The sequence below is a fragment of the Myodes glareolus genome, chromosome 5 (genome assembly GCF_982192425.1).
Source record: "Myodes glareolus chromosome 5, mMyoGla1.1, whole genome shotgun sequence".
NCBI classification, from domain to species: domain Eukaryota; kingdom Metazoa; phylum Chordata; class Mammalia; order Rodentia; family Cricetidae; genus Myodes; species Myodes glareolus.
In genome coordinates this window covers 67,848,555-67,868,326 of record NC_142030.1, presented here as the reverse complement: position 1 = coordinate 67,868,326, position 19,772 = coordinate 67,848,555, and the positions used below count along the sequence as shown (strand labels likewise).

Sequence of the window (19,772 nt, the reverse complement as noted above, 5' to 3'; positions counted from 1 at the left end):
AGGGATCCACCTGCCTCGGCCTCCCGAGTGCTGGGATTAAAGGCGTGTGTTACCACTGCCCAGCTTATGTTTGGTTTTATAGACTTACTTTTATTTCTTTTAGGTTATATGCATGTGAGGGTGCCCAGAGTGCAGAAGGAATCAGGTTCTCTACACATGCAAACACTACACACCAAAGGGGTTTTCTAAATATATTTATTTACCACATTCTTCACATATGCAGTATTTTTCCATTTTGTATATGAACACAAAATTAAGGAATTTTCAGAGAAATGCGAACAATACATTTTAAACAAATTCATCATGCCAGTCATTGAAGATCTGCAGGAAGAGGTAATCAAAATTCAGAAGAAGAAAGCAGATAATACAACCAGAAGCTATCTTTAATCTCTCTCCCTCACTCTCTCTTCCGCACGCGCGCGCGCGCGCACACACACACACACACACACACCACACACACACACTAACCTTTGCTTCTGTGGCTAGGACCTGCAGACCCGAACTAACTGAGGTAGCCCTGCACAGTCCAAATGACAGGACCTAGACCAGGGCTTCAGCTTCCTTCGCACCCAAGAATCAGCTCATTGACCCATTGGCCACACCTCTAATGACTAGGTATAGGGGCTGCATATTTTGACAACATTCGAAACAGCACAGTTACCCTTCAATAAGACACAGCACAGGGCCTGTGCCATGCACTCACCTGAAGATAAGCGAGCGCTCCGTGGGGTGGGGGAGGGGCCATGTTGAAGCAGAGACAGGAAATGGTGTACAGATGAGGTGAGCACACAGAAAGGGGAAGATTTGTATCTTTCCATTTAATCACGTAACCTGAGATAGCTGTAAAAATAATCCATTCTTTTTCTCAAGTCTAAATTAGCTATTTAAAAGCATTTCACAGAAAAATACAATAAAGACTTAGAAGACACAGCAGTGATGCTCTCTAGAGGCCTGCCACTTCACTCTCGAGTTAAAGCAGATAAACCTGAAGTGATTTTGGAGGCAAAACCATGACCATCTGGTTTAAAATGAGTAGGTAAGACCACCACAAGTGTGGCGGTTCCCACTGTTACTCTCAGGAGGCAAGGCAGGGGAATTGCAAGCCTATCAAGGAGCAGGTGGACTCCATCAATAGTCAGAGTTTGGGGGCTGCTTACAGGAGCAGCAGTAATTTTGGGGACCCTGCCATTCCAAAGAGGTAACAACCTAGATTTAGGTTTCGACTGTAGGAAGATTAGTAAGGTAAGTTTTTTGTCGGGGCTGGTGCTCTGCAGCGATCCTACAAGCTAGCCATTGTTCCCATCTTACAGAGTGGGAAAACAGCCCTGTCCCGGGTCACTTTGCTGTGCCTGGGTCTCTGAATCCACAGTCCATGCTTCAGTCATCTCCCGACTGGTTCTCAATCGAGGTATTCTGGGACAGGAGAAGGCCACCCTACCAACCTTCTTCTCCTACCTCTCTAGAGCTGAGTGTTTGGGTGTTTCTCTTTTTCATTTTTTTTCTTTTTTTGAGCAGAGTAAACATAATGTTTATTAAGGAAAGGTGAGAAAGAACTCATAATGTCTTAAAACTATGTCATATAGGTTTAAATCATCACTATCAGAAGTGGTTTCCAGCCTTTCTAATGCTGTGACCCCTTAAAACAGTTCATCATGTTGTGACCCCAACCATAAAATTTCACTGCATGGTAGTTCATGCTTTAAACCCAGCACTTGGGAGGCAGAGGCAGGTGGATCTCTATGAGTTCAAGGCTAACTTGGTCTACAAAGTAAGTTCCAGGACAGTCAAAGCTACACAGAGAAACCCTGCCTCAAAACAAAACCCAATAAATTTTGTTGCTGCTTCATAACTAATTTTGCTACTGTCACGAATCATAAGTACGTAAGTATCTGTGTTTTCCAGTGGTCACAGGCGACCCTGGGAAAGAGCTGTTCTGCCACCCCAGCGGTCAGGACCCACAGGTTGAGAACTGCTCTTTAGCTTCACCCCCTCCCACAAACATAAAATTGGACTTGCCTCAAAATTTCTTATACCTTGCAAAACAGATCTTTTTTTTGAATGAGCTCTCTTGGCAACAAATAAATAAACACCATCTTTATATAGACCAAGTGAATGATTTTCAAGTATATATGACTTGCCCAGGAAGCCTGTAATAGTCCATTTCTAGGCAATAATTTGAGAGTTTCAAAACAAGTTACGTATCATAAATGAGTTAGTTCTATAACAATCTGTTTGCAAATACAGATTATTTCTAGACTGTACTTTTTTTTGGCTTTTCAAGACAGGATTTCTTTGTCTAACAGCTCTGGCTATCCTGGAACTCACTTTGTAGACCAGGCTGGCCTCAAACTCACAGAGACACATCTGTGTCTGAAGAACTGGGATCAAAGGCCTGCACTAACACCACCCAGTTACATGCTTTGGAGCCTGTCCTGGAACTAGCTCTTGTAGACCATGCTGGCCTCAAAATCAGAGATCCGCCTGCCTCTGCCTCCTGAGTCCTTGGATTAAAGAAGTGCACCACCACTGCCCAGCTTACATTGTACTTTAACCTGACATCACCAACTTTTATCCAAAAAATAACAGAAAGAGTCATACATTTTTTCCACTGCCAAATATTGCAGTTACTGACAAGTTAAGAACAGCCCCAACCAGGTGTTGTAGCACACACCTTTAATTCCAGCACTGGGAAGGCAGATACCTGAGTTCCAGGACAGCTATTATAGAGAAACCATGTGCAAAACAAACAACAAAAAGCAAAGCCTTGATGTTTTACTTAAATTCTAACATGAGGCAAGCAACATTATCCAGGCAATTTTAATATATATTAATCCACCACCACCACCAAAAAAAAAAAAAAAAAAAACTAAACTTGCCCCCTCCTCCTCTATCTAGGATTGAGAATAAAAACATACAAAACAGAGGTAGTAAAAGACAAAAACAGATATCTAAATGCAAAGTGCAAACTGCTCAGAAAGTGGCTCTCTTGTACGGTCACTTAAAGTCAGTTATCATTCAAGCTTCAAGGAAATAAATACTACATCCCTTACTTTGTAGTCAGTCTCGTTCTTAACTGAAAACAGTTTGCACCCATTGGCACGACACACAACAATAAAGGAACCTGCTTGGAGCACACCATTAGCAAGAAGTCTGGGTTTTATTTTCTTTTTAAAGGGTTCAGACAGTAATTTGAAGACGAAGGTCCTGCTAAGGCAACCAGCAATGTGGTCACATGGCTGCCAAGCCAGTCTTCCTTCACAGAGTATCCACCTCCTCAAGGGGTCTGGACTTTTGAAGTTTACAATTCTAAGTGGTTTGCAGTCCTACACACATGCCGATCACCTAAAATCTTGGGAGGAAATGCATCCCTAAGGAAAGGCCTTGTTGGGTGTGGCAGCGCACGCTTGTAAACTCCAGCACCTGAGGAGGCTGAGGCAGGGGCATGTGAGGTCCGTCACAGCTTGGGCTGCAGAAAAAGAACTTGTCTCAAAAAGAGTGGGTGAGGGGGAAGAGCAGCCTTGACTGGTCCAACAATTTCAAAATTCAAAACTGCTACAGACTAACACCCTTTTCTGAAAATGCACACACAGCACACACAGCACTTCCCATAATGGGGCACCCTGAAATCCCATCCCCTTGCTGCCAAAGACTGGCTTATGAGCAAGTTTCAGACCACTCTGTTCTCTCATTACATTCAAAATGCAATTACACATAGAAGAGACTTAGTTTAGCCAGTAGGTAGTGGTGCACGTCTTTAATTCCAGTACTTGGGAGACAGAAGCCGGTGGATCTCTGCGAGTTCAAATCCAGCCTGGTCTACAGAGTGAGTTCCAGGACAGCAAGAGTTGTTACACAGAAAAACCCTGTCTCAAAACACAAAACAAAACAAAATTTAAAAAAATTGAGAAAGTGACTGGCTCACTTCACTCTTTAAGACACAGGCCAGAACTTAGTAGGCTCCACTCACAGCGTGTTGTTCAGGAGCTAATGACTCTGGGACAGTACTGACCACTCGTTTGGGAACAGAAAGGAACTGAGTCTGCTGAAGGTGGAGCTGAATTCAGAGCCAGCCTCGGTGTATCTAGAGATACGGTGAATACGGCAGGTGCAGAAGCAGGAGACATACATATGGCCCAAATCAAGAGTGATCAATAAGGAACTCTTCAATATCTTCTTGTGAGACGCAAAATGATTTTTAAAACCACTCTGAAAACACTTCACAAAACTGTATAGCGAGTTGCCAGGATACCAGCAAAGACTCAAATGGCTGTGCCACGGAACAACCATGTGCCAGCACCTTGTAAGGCTCATTTCTTGGGGCAGGAGGTTGAACTGCAGTTCTGTGACACCCCTTCCAAGGTGCAGTCTTCACACACAATACCCATGCACACAAGCACAGCAGGTCCTTCCGCCACACCAGGAACGGGCACTGCAGAACTTGGAAATGTCACATGACGAGTACATGTCCTTACAAATGATCATACAGTAATTTATTTCATCTAAAAATATACTGTTAAAGTATAATGATGGGACAGATGCTTCAGAAGCCAGCTTCTGGATCCTTAGTAGACATTTAGTATTAATAGAGAAGTTAATACTTCCATTATGGACTCACTAGTCTATATAACAAGGAAAGTTCCTAATTATTAGACAATAAGCAACTGTACCAAAAGAATACTTCTAAACAACTTAAAAGTTAAAGAAAAAATCTTAACCAGGCGTGGTGGTATCTTCTTCAATCCTAGCACTTGGGAGACAGGAGCAGGAGGTCAGGGGTTCAAGGTCAGCTAGGCTACAGAGCAAGTTCAAGACCAGCCTGGGCTACATAACAAGTTCAAGACTAACCTGGGTTATATTGCAAGACCTTGCCTCTAAAAAGAAAAAAAACAAAACAAAACAAAAAAAAAAAAACCAACATCAATAAAATCTTCTACAGAACTTCTGAAAGCATAAATAAAACACATAGCCAGCTCAGTGAATCTGTTTTAAAATGACTTCTCAAGTTTTGAAAGGAAATATATTTTTCCCTTCATACTTTGGACCCTTAAATTTGTATTAGCATTGAGTCTAAGGTGAAAGACTGCTAATTTTTTCAAAAACAAAATCACAGCTTATACAGGAAAAAAAAAAAGAGTAGACCAGAACTTTCAGAAAAATACAACATGGGGGCTGGGGTGTGGCTCAGTGTGCTGCCCTGGGCAAGGCCCTGGTTCTACTCCCAGCTCGGAGACAAAGCAAAGCCGAATAGCAACAAAAGATGTGAGCAGAAAGCATATCAAGACTATCTTTGGGAAACAGATATTTTCTTTCTGTCTACCAGAAATAACATTTGTTTCTCCCAACTGCACAGTTAACTAGCTGACCTCCTAACAGTGTGCATGATAAAAAACTTCAAAGCCAGAGGCACTGAAATGATTTCTTCCTAAGTGTTTTTGGCTAATTCATGGCCAAGATGTGTTTAGTCTCTGGTTGAACAGAATCAAGGAAATAAACAGATAAAACCACCAAAACTTGAGCTGAGATAACCCCGCAAAAACTTGTCATGAACTCAGCCATTGGTCTTCCTTCTCCCTAAAAGGAAACAAACCAAAAAAAACCATGAAGTGACTCAAGGCCAGCTTTAGGTGGTCATCGGGAAAGGCTGGAGCGGTCCAAACAACGTGGCATAGAAATACTCAGTGACTGCTGAAGACGACTGGCTCGGAATCAGGAAGAACATCCATTCCTCGTTGGCAAGAAAGGAGCAGAGTCCAGGCTTCTAAAACACGTACCGACAAGTCCAGGAACGCGGCCGGACATAATCCAGAAATGTGGGCTAAGACGGGAGAAACAACAGAAGAATGGTTCATGTATGAGCACAGCTCATGTGAGCTAGGTATGGCGCAGGTGACAGCTGAATGCTATACCCTGGACCTCTTTAAACTGCCCCCCCCACGCACTTCACTGCCCTTTAATGGTTGAGAAACTCCCTGTTTCAAAAGATGTTGAGATGTTTTCTATCAACGACGCCAATTAATTCAACTGAGAATCTTTGTAAAGAGTCCACTTCACTCCATGGACCATGGATCAAATGGTAAGTAGGTACCTCTTAACATCCTGACACCTTATTTTAGCAAAATTCAGTTTCAGTTTAAAATCTATAAATAGAGGTAGGATTAGGATAATAACGCATGAGCATATAACTATAACACAGGGTCAGTGATCCACTTCAACATGAAGTACTTTACAAGTTCCAAAACGGGGAAGATGGAACAAGAATTCAGTTTCCATGGCAAGTGCAGCATCCAAACAGAATCTCAGTAGGGAATAAAATCTGAACCGTGGGACCTGGATGTAAAGTATAAAGAACAGCATAACAGGGAAAGAGGCCACAGCATCAGATGTGCAGATGCCTCGACAGGAAGTGAGGAGGAAGAACAGGGCTGTGTGACAGAAGACAGCACATGCAGAGGGGCGTGAAAGACTCGGTGTGGGTATCTGCACTTAGTTCTGGTTCCTGGGAGAAATACCCAGGAAAGATCTATCAAGTGGGAATCTCAGTTACACGCAAATGGAGTTAGCCACCTATAGGCTAAAAAACAAAACCCGAATGTAACCACAAGGGGGAAGAATGAAGAGATTGGTAAAATCAAAGAAAATGCACCCCTCCCCCCATCAGTGTAGTCTGACATTCTTTGGAAAGCTTTTAACTTTTGGAGGAACAGAGGTTAAAAAATATTCCTGTTTCAGATGAAGGTTGCGTGTGTCCTTGGGAAAATCAGAGAGAGGTAAAGAAAGAAGAAAAGAAGAACCAGGGGAGCTAAATGAGGAAAGACAAAGGAATGAGCTGTTCAGGGCAGCAGTCAGACTGGGAGAGGTAATGGATGCTCAAGCTCTGTCTCCCTCCTTTCGACTCAGCCTCACGCTCTCCACTGCTGCACAACCCTTTGTAATATGTGCCCCTACATCAGTGGTGACTAACACCACCCCCTTATATCAGGGATAACTAACACCACCCCCTTACATCAGGGGTGACTAATATCACACCCCCTTACATCAGGGGTGACTAATACCACCCCCCTTACATCAGGGGTAACAAATACCACCCCCCTTACATCAGGGGTAACTAATACCACCCCCTTACATCAGGGGTAACTAATACAACCCCCCTTACATCAGGGGTAACTAACACCACCCCCCCTTACATCAGGGGTAACTAATACCACCCCCCTTACATCAGGAGTAACTAATACCACCTCCCTTACATCAGGGGTGACTAATACCACCCCCTTACATCAGGAGTAACTAATACCACTCCTCAGACCCAGCCCCCTTACATCAGGGGGACACCCAAGCTGGACAAGCAACTCACATTCTTCAGAGGACAGTGCTGGCGGGCATACCATTCTTGAGAATAAAAGCACAGAATGACTCCATGGCCCAGGAAAAGAGAAGCCCATACCATAATGTTCCAGATTGGCCTTTTCCGGCTGTCGTTGACAATGAAGTTAAAAGCCACTGAAGTTACAAAGAGAACAAAAATACAGTTATCAAAACATAGTCCACCAGCGATTAGGGCTCAGCTACAGACCTGCGGCTGAATGCCAGCAGTGAGTACCAGTCGTTCACAGGCATCTTTATCCTGCTCACTTACTCTACAAGTAAATGATGCTTAACTACTGGAATTTATCAGTCCTAATTAGTAGGAAACCAACAGTATTAAGAATAAGTGAAAAATACATTTCATGGAGTTTTGTTTTCTTTTGTTTTGTTTCGAGACAGAGTTTCTCTGTAGCTTTAGAGCCTGTCCTGGATCTCGTTCTGTAGACCAAGTTGGCCTCAAACTCACAAAGATCTGCTTGTCTCTGCCTCCCAAGTGCTGGGATTAAAGGCGTGCACTACCACAGCCTGGCCTCACACAGTTATGCTTACGGGCTCCTCTCCACACACTCAAACATGCAGTTACTCTTACGGATTCTTCTCCAGACACTCAAACATGAAACTGTTTTCAGAAATTGCACAGTGACAGTGTTTGTGATTGGTCCCCAAGAGGTCACCTAGTTCACATCCTCCCTCCAGTGTGTAAACACCCTGCAGACACAACTGCATTGAATTACTCCATCAGTATTCTGACCCCGGCTAACACGCCACCTTGAAATGGTATTAGCACCTAGCTTCTCTAAAGTGACGGCACAGTTTCCTTCCCGTTTCGCTGTCTCCTTTAGTCCAGCAGCCAGGACCCACAGCAGGCCACAGTACTCACTTCCAAAGAACATGAAGAGGACAAAGAGCACTGGGTAGAAATAGCTCAAGCAGACAGCGAGGGCGTATTCATGCACGACCGCGGACAAGGCAAAGACAGCCAACATGGCGGCAGACTTGAACCTCTTCGAGAAAAACTAAGGTACAAAGAAAATATCCAAGAGTTAGCAACTTAAAAAAAAAAATAGAAAGCATGAACGATAAGAGATATTACCACACACTAAAGGCACCTACTTATATTTGACTTTTTAAGACTATACCTTAGGTTATTCCAAATCTATTAAAAATAATTACAAAGGCATGCTCAATGTTCTAGTTTGGATATGAAGTGTTGCCTGAAGGCTCCTGAGTTGAGGGCTTGTTTTCCAGGTTGTGATGCTATTCTGAAAAGCTCTAGAAACACTGTTGTGTCTGCAGGCTAGTCTTGAACTCTTGATCATTTTATCTCCACCTTACAAGTGCTTACGTGACCATACCAGGTTCAAATTTCATCCGTCAGAAGGACACTGTAGCAAGCATTCCTTCCAAACTAAGATTTAAAAAAAAAGACTTGCCTCAGCCCAACATCGGACTTCAGTGTGAGCAAGTTGAGAACTCAGTCTGACATATGCCCGTTTCCTTAGGATGCCGTCAGTCAGAGGCAGATGACACTCTTGCTTAACAATGAAAATTGCTTCAGAGTCACCAGTGTTAACCAGAAGTACAAGCTATATTTAGTTACTCTGAGTACATTATTCTCCAAAACATGGCTTACATAATAGAGTCTCTGGTTGAAGGGATGAAAATTCACAGTAGCTCTCTACTTTTAACAAACAAATCCAAATGAAAATGGGTGTGGAGGGCAGAGGAGAGGGGATATCTGCTGGTCTACAAAGGGAGAAAGGGGGTGCAGGTGCAGAGTAAGAGAATGCCATTGGAGGTGGGGGAGGCTAGAAGATTATTTGTGGACAATGAGATTCCTAAAGTCCTTGGTAGGTGGATCACTTCAGTTCCTACACAGATTTCTTTTTTTTTTTTTTTTTCTTTTTGGTTTTTCGAGACAGGGTTTCTCTGTGGCTTTAGAACCTGTCCTGGAACTAGCTCTTGTAGACCAGGTTGTCCTTGAACTCAAAGAGATTCGCCTGCCTCTGCTTCCCAAGTGCTGGGATTAAAAGCATGAGCCACTACCTCCCAGCTTCCTACACAGATTTCCAAGAATTGTAACTTTGTAGCCAGGTAGTGAAGTTCAGAGAAAAGCATGATATTGTTCTAGTGGTGTACATAACAGTTTCCATGCTCAGTAACACTCACAGAACACGGGTTCTTCTTTGTGGAAACTTTAAGAAAATGGACAAAAAATTATAACACCTTCTTCAGTGGTGATTAAACACATCATTTTCCAGTTGTGCAACACTATTTAAAAAAAAATTCTTTCATGCTTGCTTGGCTAGCTTTTCCACTTCTGTTTGTTTTGAGAGAGGGTCTTCCTAGCTCTTAGGAAGTAGACCAGTGCTGTGGGGCAATGGTCTTGTATTGTTTTAATAAAGCACTGATTGGCCAGTAGCCAGGCAGGAAGTATAGGCAGGGTGACCAGAATAGGAGAATGCTGGGAAGAGGAAAGTTTCAGTCTGCTGTCGTCACAGAGGAAGTCAGACACAGAAGAAGCAAGATGAGAACACCTCCCTGATAAAAGGTACCAAGCCATGTGGCTAACACAGACAAGAATTATGGGCTAATGTAAGTTAATAAGAAGCCTGAGCTAATAGGCCAATCAGTTTATAATTAATGTAGGCCTCTGTGTGTTTCTTTGAGACTGAAAGGCTACAGGACCAGGTAGGACAGAAAACTCAGTCAACAGACCAGCCTGGCCTTGAACTCAGAGATCCACCTGTCTCTGCCTCCCAAGTGCTGGGAGCTGTGCGCCACCATGCTGGACTTTTTCATAAAGACTAACGTGTTATATTTTTATGTGTATATGCATAGGCCACATGCATGCAGATACATGCAGAGGCCAGAGGAAGTTATCCAATCCCTGGAACTGCAGTTACATGTGGTTGTAAGTTGCCCAGTGTGGGTTCTGTTCCCTGCAAGAGCAGCAAGCACTCACAGCAACCACTGAGCCATCTCCCCAGGCCCCTCAGAATCCCCATTTCTTACATAACATCAACTAGGTCTTGCTTTTTACCCAGAGGAGGTCCTTGTATGCATAGTAGTAGAGCCAGTCGTGGACCACCACATTCCAGGTCCTGTAGTAGTTGGAGTATGACGTAGAGTTCCACCAGTCCTGAGAGAAAAGCAAAGGTATAAAGTCACACACACAGCTAAAGCCCTGGCCATTTCCAAGGAGTACTGCCTGACAAAATGCCTGAAGGTCGTCATTATGATAAAATTGTGAGCCCACACACTGATGCTAGAATCTCAAAAGGCATTTGAGCAGTTAGTAGTCAATACTAATGTATGTTAGAGCTAGACATAGCTTAAGGCTCTGAGGACATTTTGTCTCATTATCAAGTATGTTATGATGGAAGACACAGAACACACAACCATTTACATATAATGTTTGCCTCCACAGCTATCAGTAAACTTCCTCTCTACCTTGTTAAACTAAAAGAACTGAGCACACATGTGAACAGGCTGACTGGGACTGGGTAACATTTAATTATGAAGGGAGTGAGGTGGTGGTTTCCAATGTCCCTTTGTATTTCTTGCTCCCAATTTGAAGGTAAGATATTAATAGAATCAGACACCCAGAATCTGCCATCCACATTCACTGTCTTTGAGAAAGGAGTGGTGGAGATGAAGTCAGAACAATAAACATGACAAGGCCAGCTTTAGAAGTCTAAGAATACCATTTGAAGCAGAAATAACACCTTTGGAAATGAAGGAAGCCATTTCCCTTGGTAACCGCTCAGCAGTCTTAAATGGGCTAACCTGCTGGGGCCACTTCATAAAATCCAGCAGCCATTTGAAAGGCAGTGAGGAGTTGGCATAATGCCCTCTGGTAAACAGTTCCTACCGCAGTCACCAGCACCTCACAGGAGCCATATGTTCTTTGTGGGGGTGGGAAGAGGAAAGACCAAGACAAGCCTTTACTCTACTACAGCCCAGGCTGGCCTGGGATTCGTGGTAATCCTCTTGCTTCAGCCTCCTGAGTGCTGAGTTGATGAGTATGTAATAGCAATAACTTGCGATCCAGAGGGAACAGGTGTCAGTAGGTTACTCTAACTATACATGTATCAGAATTTCAGACTTAACATTGGGGAAACTAGGAGGAAAAAACTATCACATGGAATTTGTGTCAAAAAGCTGGTAATACTGTCAACAAAGCTCAAGACTTAGGAATATGGAAATAAATGGCACGTGACAGCTGGCAGGCTAGCTCAGGAGGTCAAAGTGCTTGTTGCCAAGCCTGACAGCATGACTCTTAAACACACATGCATTCGCGGTACATGTGTGTCCTGACCCCCCAATCCCAGTAATTTCTTTTTTTAATTGATTAGAAATGCCAAGTATGGTGGTGCATGCTATTAATCGCAATACTCGGGAGGCAGAGGCAGACAGATCTCTACGAGTTCAAGGTCAGGACGGTCTACACAGTGACTTCCAGGACAGTCACAGCTACACAAAGGAATCCTGTTTCAAATACATAATCAGAGAGACAACATAACACGAAAAGATGAGAGCAAGTATATAATACCTTATAAAACATCCTGTCACCAAAGCGTAACATCTCAGCAAAGGCATTGAGCCAGCAGTGCAAAAAGGCAAAAAACGTAAGGAACAGCATCAGCACCCCTGAAAACAAGAGCGACAATCTGAAGAGTCTTCCAAACAGCTTACAGCCAGCCATCATGAACAACACAGCAGTGTATTTTCACCTGGGATGCCGCCACAAAGCCTGCTGATATTACAGGCCACCCACTCAGGTGATACAGTAGTGCACCTTGGGAAGCTAGGAGTTTTGTTGTTGTTTTACTTTTAAAAAATGATAATGTATTTCTATGTTATTTTGACAGAAAATAGGTGATTCCAGCCTGTTTAAAAGAAATGGCAGGACATATATCTGACCTTGGTGCCCAAGACCCTTTAACTCTCTCCCTGGGAGCTGCAAACACCATCTACAACAGGATCTCTGACATTCCAAGATATCCCAGGCCTTTCTATCTGTCCTTCTGTCAAAAAAACCTCCTCATCACTTTTCTCCAGACAGTATTTTTTTTTATTCTCCGGCATATTTTCCAATGCCCAATGCTGAATGTCATCTCTAACATGAGAAACAAAGCCCCCAGGCTGTTCTATGTACATGGGACTTTTACACTGTACTGGGAAATACTCATTGCATGCCCACCTATTTCATTCAAAAAAGATTCATAGTGTTTGCTAGACAGTACAGGATAAACTAAAAGTGGCTTTAAAATATGATCCATGGGGCTGGAAAGATCTCAGTGGTTAAGAGCAGAGACTGCTCTTCCAGAGGTCCCGACACCCACATGGTAGCTCACTACAATCTGTGACTCCAGTCTCAGGGATTCGACACCCTCTTCTGGCCTCTAAAGCCACTGCAAGCACATGGTGCACATACATTAAGGCAAACACTAATATGCAAAAACTAAAAATAAATAATCTTAAAATATGATCCTTAATCTCAAGGAGTTTGCAGTCAAGTGAGGTAAGTGTGCAAGTGCATGTGCCCCCATCCATGTCTAGTAACATCTAAAAGACAGGAAAGGGAGATGGTGACATCAGTAGTAAGCAGAGACAAGGCTAAGTTAAATCAAAGAAGCTCTGAAGTGCAAGCTCCCTGAAGGACAGAGTTTGTGTCTGTCTAGCTGAGTCCTCAGCACTGGCACAGTAGGAACCTGTGTGTTACCAGAAAAAAAGTACATGGGGCGAATAAAACTAAGAGACAAGGCATGATGAAAAGAAGAAAGATAAGAAAGTGACAAATTGAGACCTCGAAATGTGGCCAGTGTACCCTGTGTCTCCTAGAGGTCACTCTGGAAAACAGCTAATTACCTATCCGGTTTAGCATCAAGAGGTTACGGGCGACTTTAAGTATAGGTATGTGGTGGCCTAGTGAGAGGAGAGATTATAGAGAACCGAAGAGGAAAAGGAAGAAACACATAAATGTGGACATAACACTGATGGAGGAAGCAGACTGAAGTGAGAAGTGAAACCAGGAGGGCTTTTCACTTCTGGAGCAGATGAAGAAGTGGTGGGTGGGTTTATGCAGAGCTAAATTCACAGGAAAAAGCAGGGAACTGAAGGTACCTACGGAGGGCAGCTTCCTGCTTTCTTCCTGGCTATATATACGGATGTTCAAATTAATGAGTGCCCAGGTTACCTGGCAAGATGGAGTTAAATACACACAGGACCAGAACACGAGCACTGAAGGGTTCCTGCTTAATATTCCGGAACAATGGGGCGCAGAGTCTCTCAAAGATGTAGTATACATAAAACAGGCAGCCAAAAACCTGGAGCACAAAAAGAAAACAATGATGGCTTCATAAAAAGAGGGAGGACATGTCTTCCTCCAAAGGAAACACACATACAGTTAATGCTTACATATATTTCATTTAACCCCAGAATAGAGGAGGACCCCACTCCTTCAGAGAGACACTCAAGCCTCATTTCCACCATGACTTTTCCTAATAGTTTACTAAATTACGTCTTTTTAGATCACATCTTGCTGTGTAGCTTAAGTTGGATTCAAACTCAACAATCTTTCTGCCTCAGCATTCTGAGTACTGAGTTTATAGACACATGTTACCACACCTGGTCCAAATTGCATTTTTAGAAGACTATGAAGAACTTGTTTATGAAGCCTGGAGTAAAATAATTCATTTTACAGCTGAGTATTTGGATAGAATTTAAAATGGGAGTTTCTGGGATTTACGGTTCTCAAAATGAGTGAGGAAGAAAGAAATGGGGAATTCAAAGCAAACCCCCCCCAACACACAACCCCACCCAGAAAAGGGAAAAGGAAATCTATCTAGGTTCTTACTGAAATAACCAAACAAAACTAACTTAGTTTACATACTCTCCTTTACCATTAAAAGCACACACATTGCCTTCATTGGGGTGGCTTAAAAGGTTTAGCTTTGACAGAGAGCATTCTTGAAGTGCTTATGACATACTTTACCAACTTTAGTTTTTGGAGACAGGTATTCACGACAGTCAAGTTCTGGTTGATTATAAAATTCAAAACTCCTCCTCCAAGTCTTAAAGTCAAATGCATGAGCCACCACCCCTGGCTCAACATTTTAAATAATTTTTTTTCTTAAAAGAAAGGGTCAGCCATAATGGTCATGCCTTTCATCCAGCACTGGGGAGGTAAAAGCAGCAGGACCTCTGTGATTTTGAGGTCAGCCTGGTCTATACACAGTGTTCCAGACAGTCAGAGCTACATAATAGAGAAAGCCCATCGCAAAAAGATTTATGGGGCTGAATAGATAGCTCAGAAGTTAAGAGCACTGGCTGCTCTTCCAGGACCCAGGTTCAATCCCCAGCACCCACATGGTAGCTCACACTTGTCAGTGTGAGGATTTCTGACACCCTCACACAGATATATATGTAGACAAAACAACAATGACCATAAAATAAAGCATATACTTTTTTAAAAAAATAAGCCCATTTGTTAATAAATAAATAAAAATCATCATGTTAAGCAGTCCTTAAAAAGTTACCTGTAAAAACTGCATAGCAACGTAACCCCATCTTACAGTAGGAGTCCTGAAAAGAAGAAAAACGGGTTCTCTGCAATAAGCAATGGACTATTTCTATTCTGTCCTTTATCTACAATGTAAATAACCTAACGATGTTTTTCTACACAGAATCATTTATGGGCAGAGGAATAGCTTAGCAGGACAGTGTGAGCTTAGCATACCACAAAGCCTTGAATTTGATCTCCAACCCCCACCACCACCAAAAACTTAACACCAAAACCATAACAAAATTACGTAATTCTATTAAGAATTAGTCATTAGAACCAGCCCTCTAGAATGACTACTGGAGGCATTTGGTTTTCTCTGTAGCCCTGTATGAACTGCCCTCCTCCAAAGTTACCTCGGATAGCTGTCACGGTAAATGAGTGTAGGAGCAAACAGGAAGTACAGGTACTGGTTGACTGTGGGTACTGGAACTGTGCCTAAAAAAGGAAAACTACTGGATTACAAGATCTTTGACTTCTCCCAGCAAACTAGAAGAACAGAAAAAAGAAGCAAGAACAGGGCTGGCCAGGCAGTGGTGGTGCACGCCTTTAATCCCAGCACTCACATTTGGGAGTCAGAGGCAGACGAACAGCTGAACATCTGTAAATTAAGGACAGTCAGAACCGCCCAGAGAAACCCTGTCTGGGGAAGGAGGGGGTTAAGAGAAACAGGAGCAAGAGCAGGAGGAAGAAACAAGGAGGAAGAGAAGAACTGGGAAGAACAGCATGACCTCCTGGATCCTGTTTTTCTTCCTGGTCTATTAAAATGACCTGCCATTCTTGCTATAACCCAGCACTGCCAATCTCTAAGTCATTACTGTGACTATGATAAAAACAGAGGGAAAACTACAATTTGCAAAGTAAGCAGACACAGGTGAGTGAGGCTATGAACACTCCATTTACAGGAGTCTAAAGATACACTTTTTGCATTGTAGATAAAAGGACAAAACAGAACAGGCAGGAACTAATGAGTCTTCCAAATCAATATGGACCCCATGCACAGAATAAAATATACTCTCTACAAAAATACAATGTCATTTCAGCATGCAAAAAGATGAAGTATCCCATCACTAGTCTTTTTGGTTGAAGGGTTACATACTTGATTTCTCCTTGGCTGCATTGAGTACTCTCGGCACATTCTCTCGGACAAATGAGTGGGCCTTCATTACCAAACGGATCTGCCAAAGGAGAGGGGAAGTCAATTTCCCAGCACTGTCTTGTCTCCTATAAGTAACTCCAGAACTGCACTGGGTAACATTCACACAAAACTTAAATGTGCACATACCAACTCATTAGCCTTTATAAAGGCAGGAAAAAAACCTTGCAGAGAAAGATATGTAATCACTTCAATTATTTTTGTACCTAACAGAAGTCTTATTCGTTTATTAAAAAAAAATAACATTGAGAAGTTAAAAATCTGTTCAAGGGCTGGGCAGTGGTGGCGTTAAACATGGCACTCGAAGAGGCAGAAGCAGCCTGGTCTACAGAATGAGTTCCAGGACAGCCAGGACTGTTTCACAAAGAAACCCTGTCATGAAAAAACCACAAAGAAAAACTCTGTTCAAAGGCTGAGTGTAGCTTGGTGGTGGAGGTCCTGCCTGACACTCCCCCAGCACTGCAAAGGAAAGGCTCAAAGAATGTTCCCTTCCATTCTCAACACACACCAGAAAGCCCCTGGAGTGTAGGATAAACAAATTAAAATGTATCTCTCATTTCAACAAGAGTAGCTACATGAGGACATGGTGAGCTCAGCACTTCAAAAGTGGGGATTTTCAACTACAAACATCCAAAAGACTTTTACAAAATGTATTTCAAAACTTTGTTTCAAAAATAATTCAATATAACTTATTTCAGCTCCAGATGACTGAAGTAGAATGAATTCTTTAAAATGCTATTACCCAGGTAAACACTTCAATCCTAAGACAGCATGGTGGCGTACCTGCAATCCCATGATTTGGGAGCAGGTGGCAGAAAAATTAGAACTTAACTGGATATACATGAGCCGCTGACTCAAAATCCTTCAGTTCCACAGATAATGGTATTGAGATACATATAAACACACATCCAGCGCTAACATGTTAATAACAGCATCAGTATTGGATCATTATTGTTCTTCGTTAAATAGACATAGCATCATTCCGAGTGACACTCAAACCTTACCTGCTCAAGTATAACAATGAACCGGGAGGCTGGAGGCAGTGTATACGCTAGCACAACATATGTTGGGATAAAACCTAGGATTCCAAGCTGAAAGACTAAGAAGAAAAAGCCGTGGACAAGGGAATAGATCAGTGGATGAGAACTCTTGCTGTAGCCATGGGCCCAATGTTGGAACAGGAAATAGGGGATTGAGAGTGTAGACAGGAACATGGACCACCATGTCCAAATAACAGTAGGCAGTTTGCCAAAAGCATAGGCCAGGAGATTGAACTCAAGTACCAGCCTGTGGAGGGAAAAAAGTAAAAAGGGGTGAATGATTGATACGCAATGAATGTACAGAACTTAAAATGTTCTCTCTCACACACATATATATATACTCATAGCGTTCAACTTTTAGAAATACTGCAACATTAACATACCAAGGTCATGGGTATCAACATGTTACTGTATTTATTATAGCATTGCTCACAACAGCTAGTGAACCAAACTAAGTGTCCATCAATGTAGGACACGTAAGGAAACGTGGTATGTAGTTGTATCATTTGTAGGAAAATGAGTGCACCTGGACATAATCTTATTAAAAGAATTATGTCAACCTCAGAAAAAGTTATTTATATCACATGTTTTCTATCATTTGTGGGTTCTAGACTTTAGACACTAAAGAGCATGTATGTGCAGATGACAGGAAAGTAGAAGCAAACTGGGAAACAAAGGGGACTAGAGAGGGGAGTAGAGAGAGATGGGCAGCACCATATGGGAAAAATAAGATCAAGGAACACTATATACTTGCACAAAAATGGCCTTAAGTAACCATGTATGAGAGAGAGCGAGAACGAGAGAGCAAGAGAGCATTTTAAAAGAGTCGTGGGTATAGTTCAGTTGTTGAGAATTCCAACAACTGTGGCAGTATAGGCCTGTCTTCCAAGCACTTGGGAGGTTGGGTATAGTGAAGAGCTGCGGGCAGGCCTGCTTTTCATCCCGCCCAGCTCCCGCATGGCTAGCTTAGCCCTGGAAATAACACACAAATTGTATTCATTTAAACACTGCCTGGCCCATTATCTCTAGAGAGTTAGTTACTGACTAACTCTCATATCTTGATATTAACCCATTTTTAATAATCTGTGTAGCACCACGAGGTGGTGGCTTACCGGAAAAGATTTAGCATGTCTGACCTGGTGGCTGGCTCCATGGCGTCTGCCTCATAGCCCTCTTCCCAGCATTCTGTTCTGTTTTCTCCGCCTACCTAATTTTTTGTCCTATCAAGGGGCCAAGGCAGTCTCTTTATTGACTAATAAAAATAACACAATAGATAGATAACCCTCCTCCATCAGTTGGGGGAAAGGAAGATCAACAGTTCAAGGTCACCTTCAACCATAGAGTACACCTGAGTCTAGCTGGACTACTTTCTCAGCGGAAAAAAAAATGATGATGACATTGGTGAGTGACAAAACTTTTTCTTTTAGTTTTAGGAGAAGAAACTCATCACTAACACAGCTGTCTTGGAATTATTTTAAGCAAATGAGAATAGTCAACAGTTTACACATCCGCTAGCTGGACGCAGCCTGCCTGTCTTACCTTCCTTCATCAATGTAATCTACCACGAGCGTGCTGAGGATGAAGAGGATGAGGAGCGCAATGAACATGTGGTAAATTGTTCTGATGTGGTCCACTTCAAACAGTTCACTGCAAATGTAGGTCACGCAAATCATGAGTTAATAATCTATATTTAATTTTAAAGTACCGCACAACAATGATACTTTTTAAAGCAGTTTACAAGATGTTCAATCTACTCTTTGAGAAATCACTTTAAAAACCTCAAAAGAGCACAGTATAAACTTGAAATATACAGAAATTAAATGATACAATTAAGGTAAAAATAACGGGTTCTTAAACTTTCTTTCCAAAATAGAATACTGATTCACGGAACACAGCATGGCTACCCCAGAGCAGCAGTCTCCGTCTAGGAAACCCACTGGAAGCTGTTTTCTGTGTGGGCAAATGCGGGCCGCCAGAGAGGAGGGACACAGGCTCTATTCCAAACCTCGGGAGCGGAGAGCCCGACTTCACAAACGCACTTAAGTCTGTGTTCCTTTGTGACGATGGCAGCCAGCTACCTACGGCCCACCAACTTAAACCTTAATCAGCGGCATCTACTTTCTGCTGGCCTGCAGTCCTTCAGACTGGCTATTTGCCTTTTAACAGAATAACCTTCTGGGTGACTCCTCCTCAGTCAGCATCTTCTCTAGCCAACTGGCTATGTGTGGGAAGTATGTGCAGTTTCTATATCTTAAGAATATCTAAGATATTCTTAAGCCTCTGTATAATAGATCTTCAAACTCTAATAAAGCCTAGCTAAGCCATTTCTTTGGTCACATTCCTATTTTTTTAAGTTCAAGTATATTTTAATTGATAACATTTCTTTCCTCCCTTGTTTTTCCCTTTCCTCGCTTCCCATTAATGAGGCCTAAACTCTGGGCTTAATGCATGTCTAGGTAAGCACTCTATCACTGAGCTATAGCCCCCTTCATTTTGTTAATTTTAAATAATACAATTCTTATGCTAAAATGTTTAAATAATGACTCTTCCTTCTTTGTAGAAAGTCTGCATTTTTTTTCTCAGATTATAAATTTTAAAAAGAACACAGCCCAATTGCTTTAAAGTACAGCATGAGCAGAATATAGAA

General features: G+C 42.4%; 1 protein-coding gene and 1 long non-coding RNA gene across 2 annotated transcripts in view; one reads left to right on the top strand and one right to left on the bottom strand.

Annotated features, from left to right (window-relative positions):
* Positions 1-3,138: 3,138 nt before the first annotated feature.
* The window catches only part of Soat1 (sterol O-acyltransferase 1), a 49,532-nt gene continuing 32,898 nt past the window's right edge, over positions 3,139-19,772 (bottom strand). The window contains exons 6-16 of the mRNA XM_048421091.3: positions 18,665-18,772; positions 17,090-17,372; positions 16,029-16,107; positions 15,286-15,367; positions 14,907-14,952; positions 13,565-13,694; positions 11,918-12,015; positions 10,406-10,504; positions 8,243-8,378; positions 7,352-7,497; positions 3,139-5,815 (exon numbers count right to left, since the gene is read on the bottom strand). Coding sequence (XP_048277048.1) covers positions 5,759-5,815; positions 7,352-7,497; positions 8,243-8,378; positions 10,406-10,504; positions 11,918-12,015; positions 13,565-13,694; positions 14,907-14,952; positions 15,286-15,367; positions 16,029-16,107; positions 17,090-17,372; positions 18,665-18,772 — 1,264 coding nt within the window. The 3' untranslated portion in view covers positions 3,139-5,758. The remainder of the gene's footprint in view (positions 5,816-7,351; positions 7,498-8,242; positions 8,379-10,405; positions 10,505-11,917; positions 12,016-13,564; positions 13,695-14,906; positions 14,953-15,285; positions 15,368-16,028; positions 16,108-17,089; positions 17,373-18,664; positions 18,773-19,772) is intronic.
* On the top strand, positions 6,314-8,363 carry LOC125391643 (uncharacterized). The gene is made up of 3 exons (XR_007229200.2): positions 6,314-6,469; positions 6,730-6,856; positions 8,205-8,363. It is a non-coding gene; the product is annotated as an uncharacterized LOC125391643 (long non-coding RNA).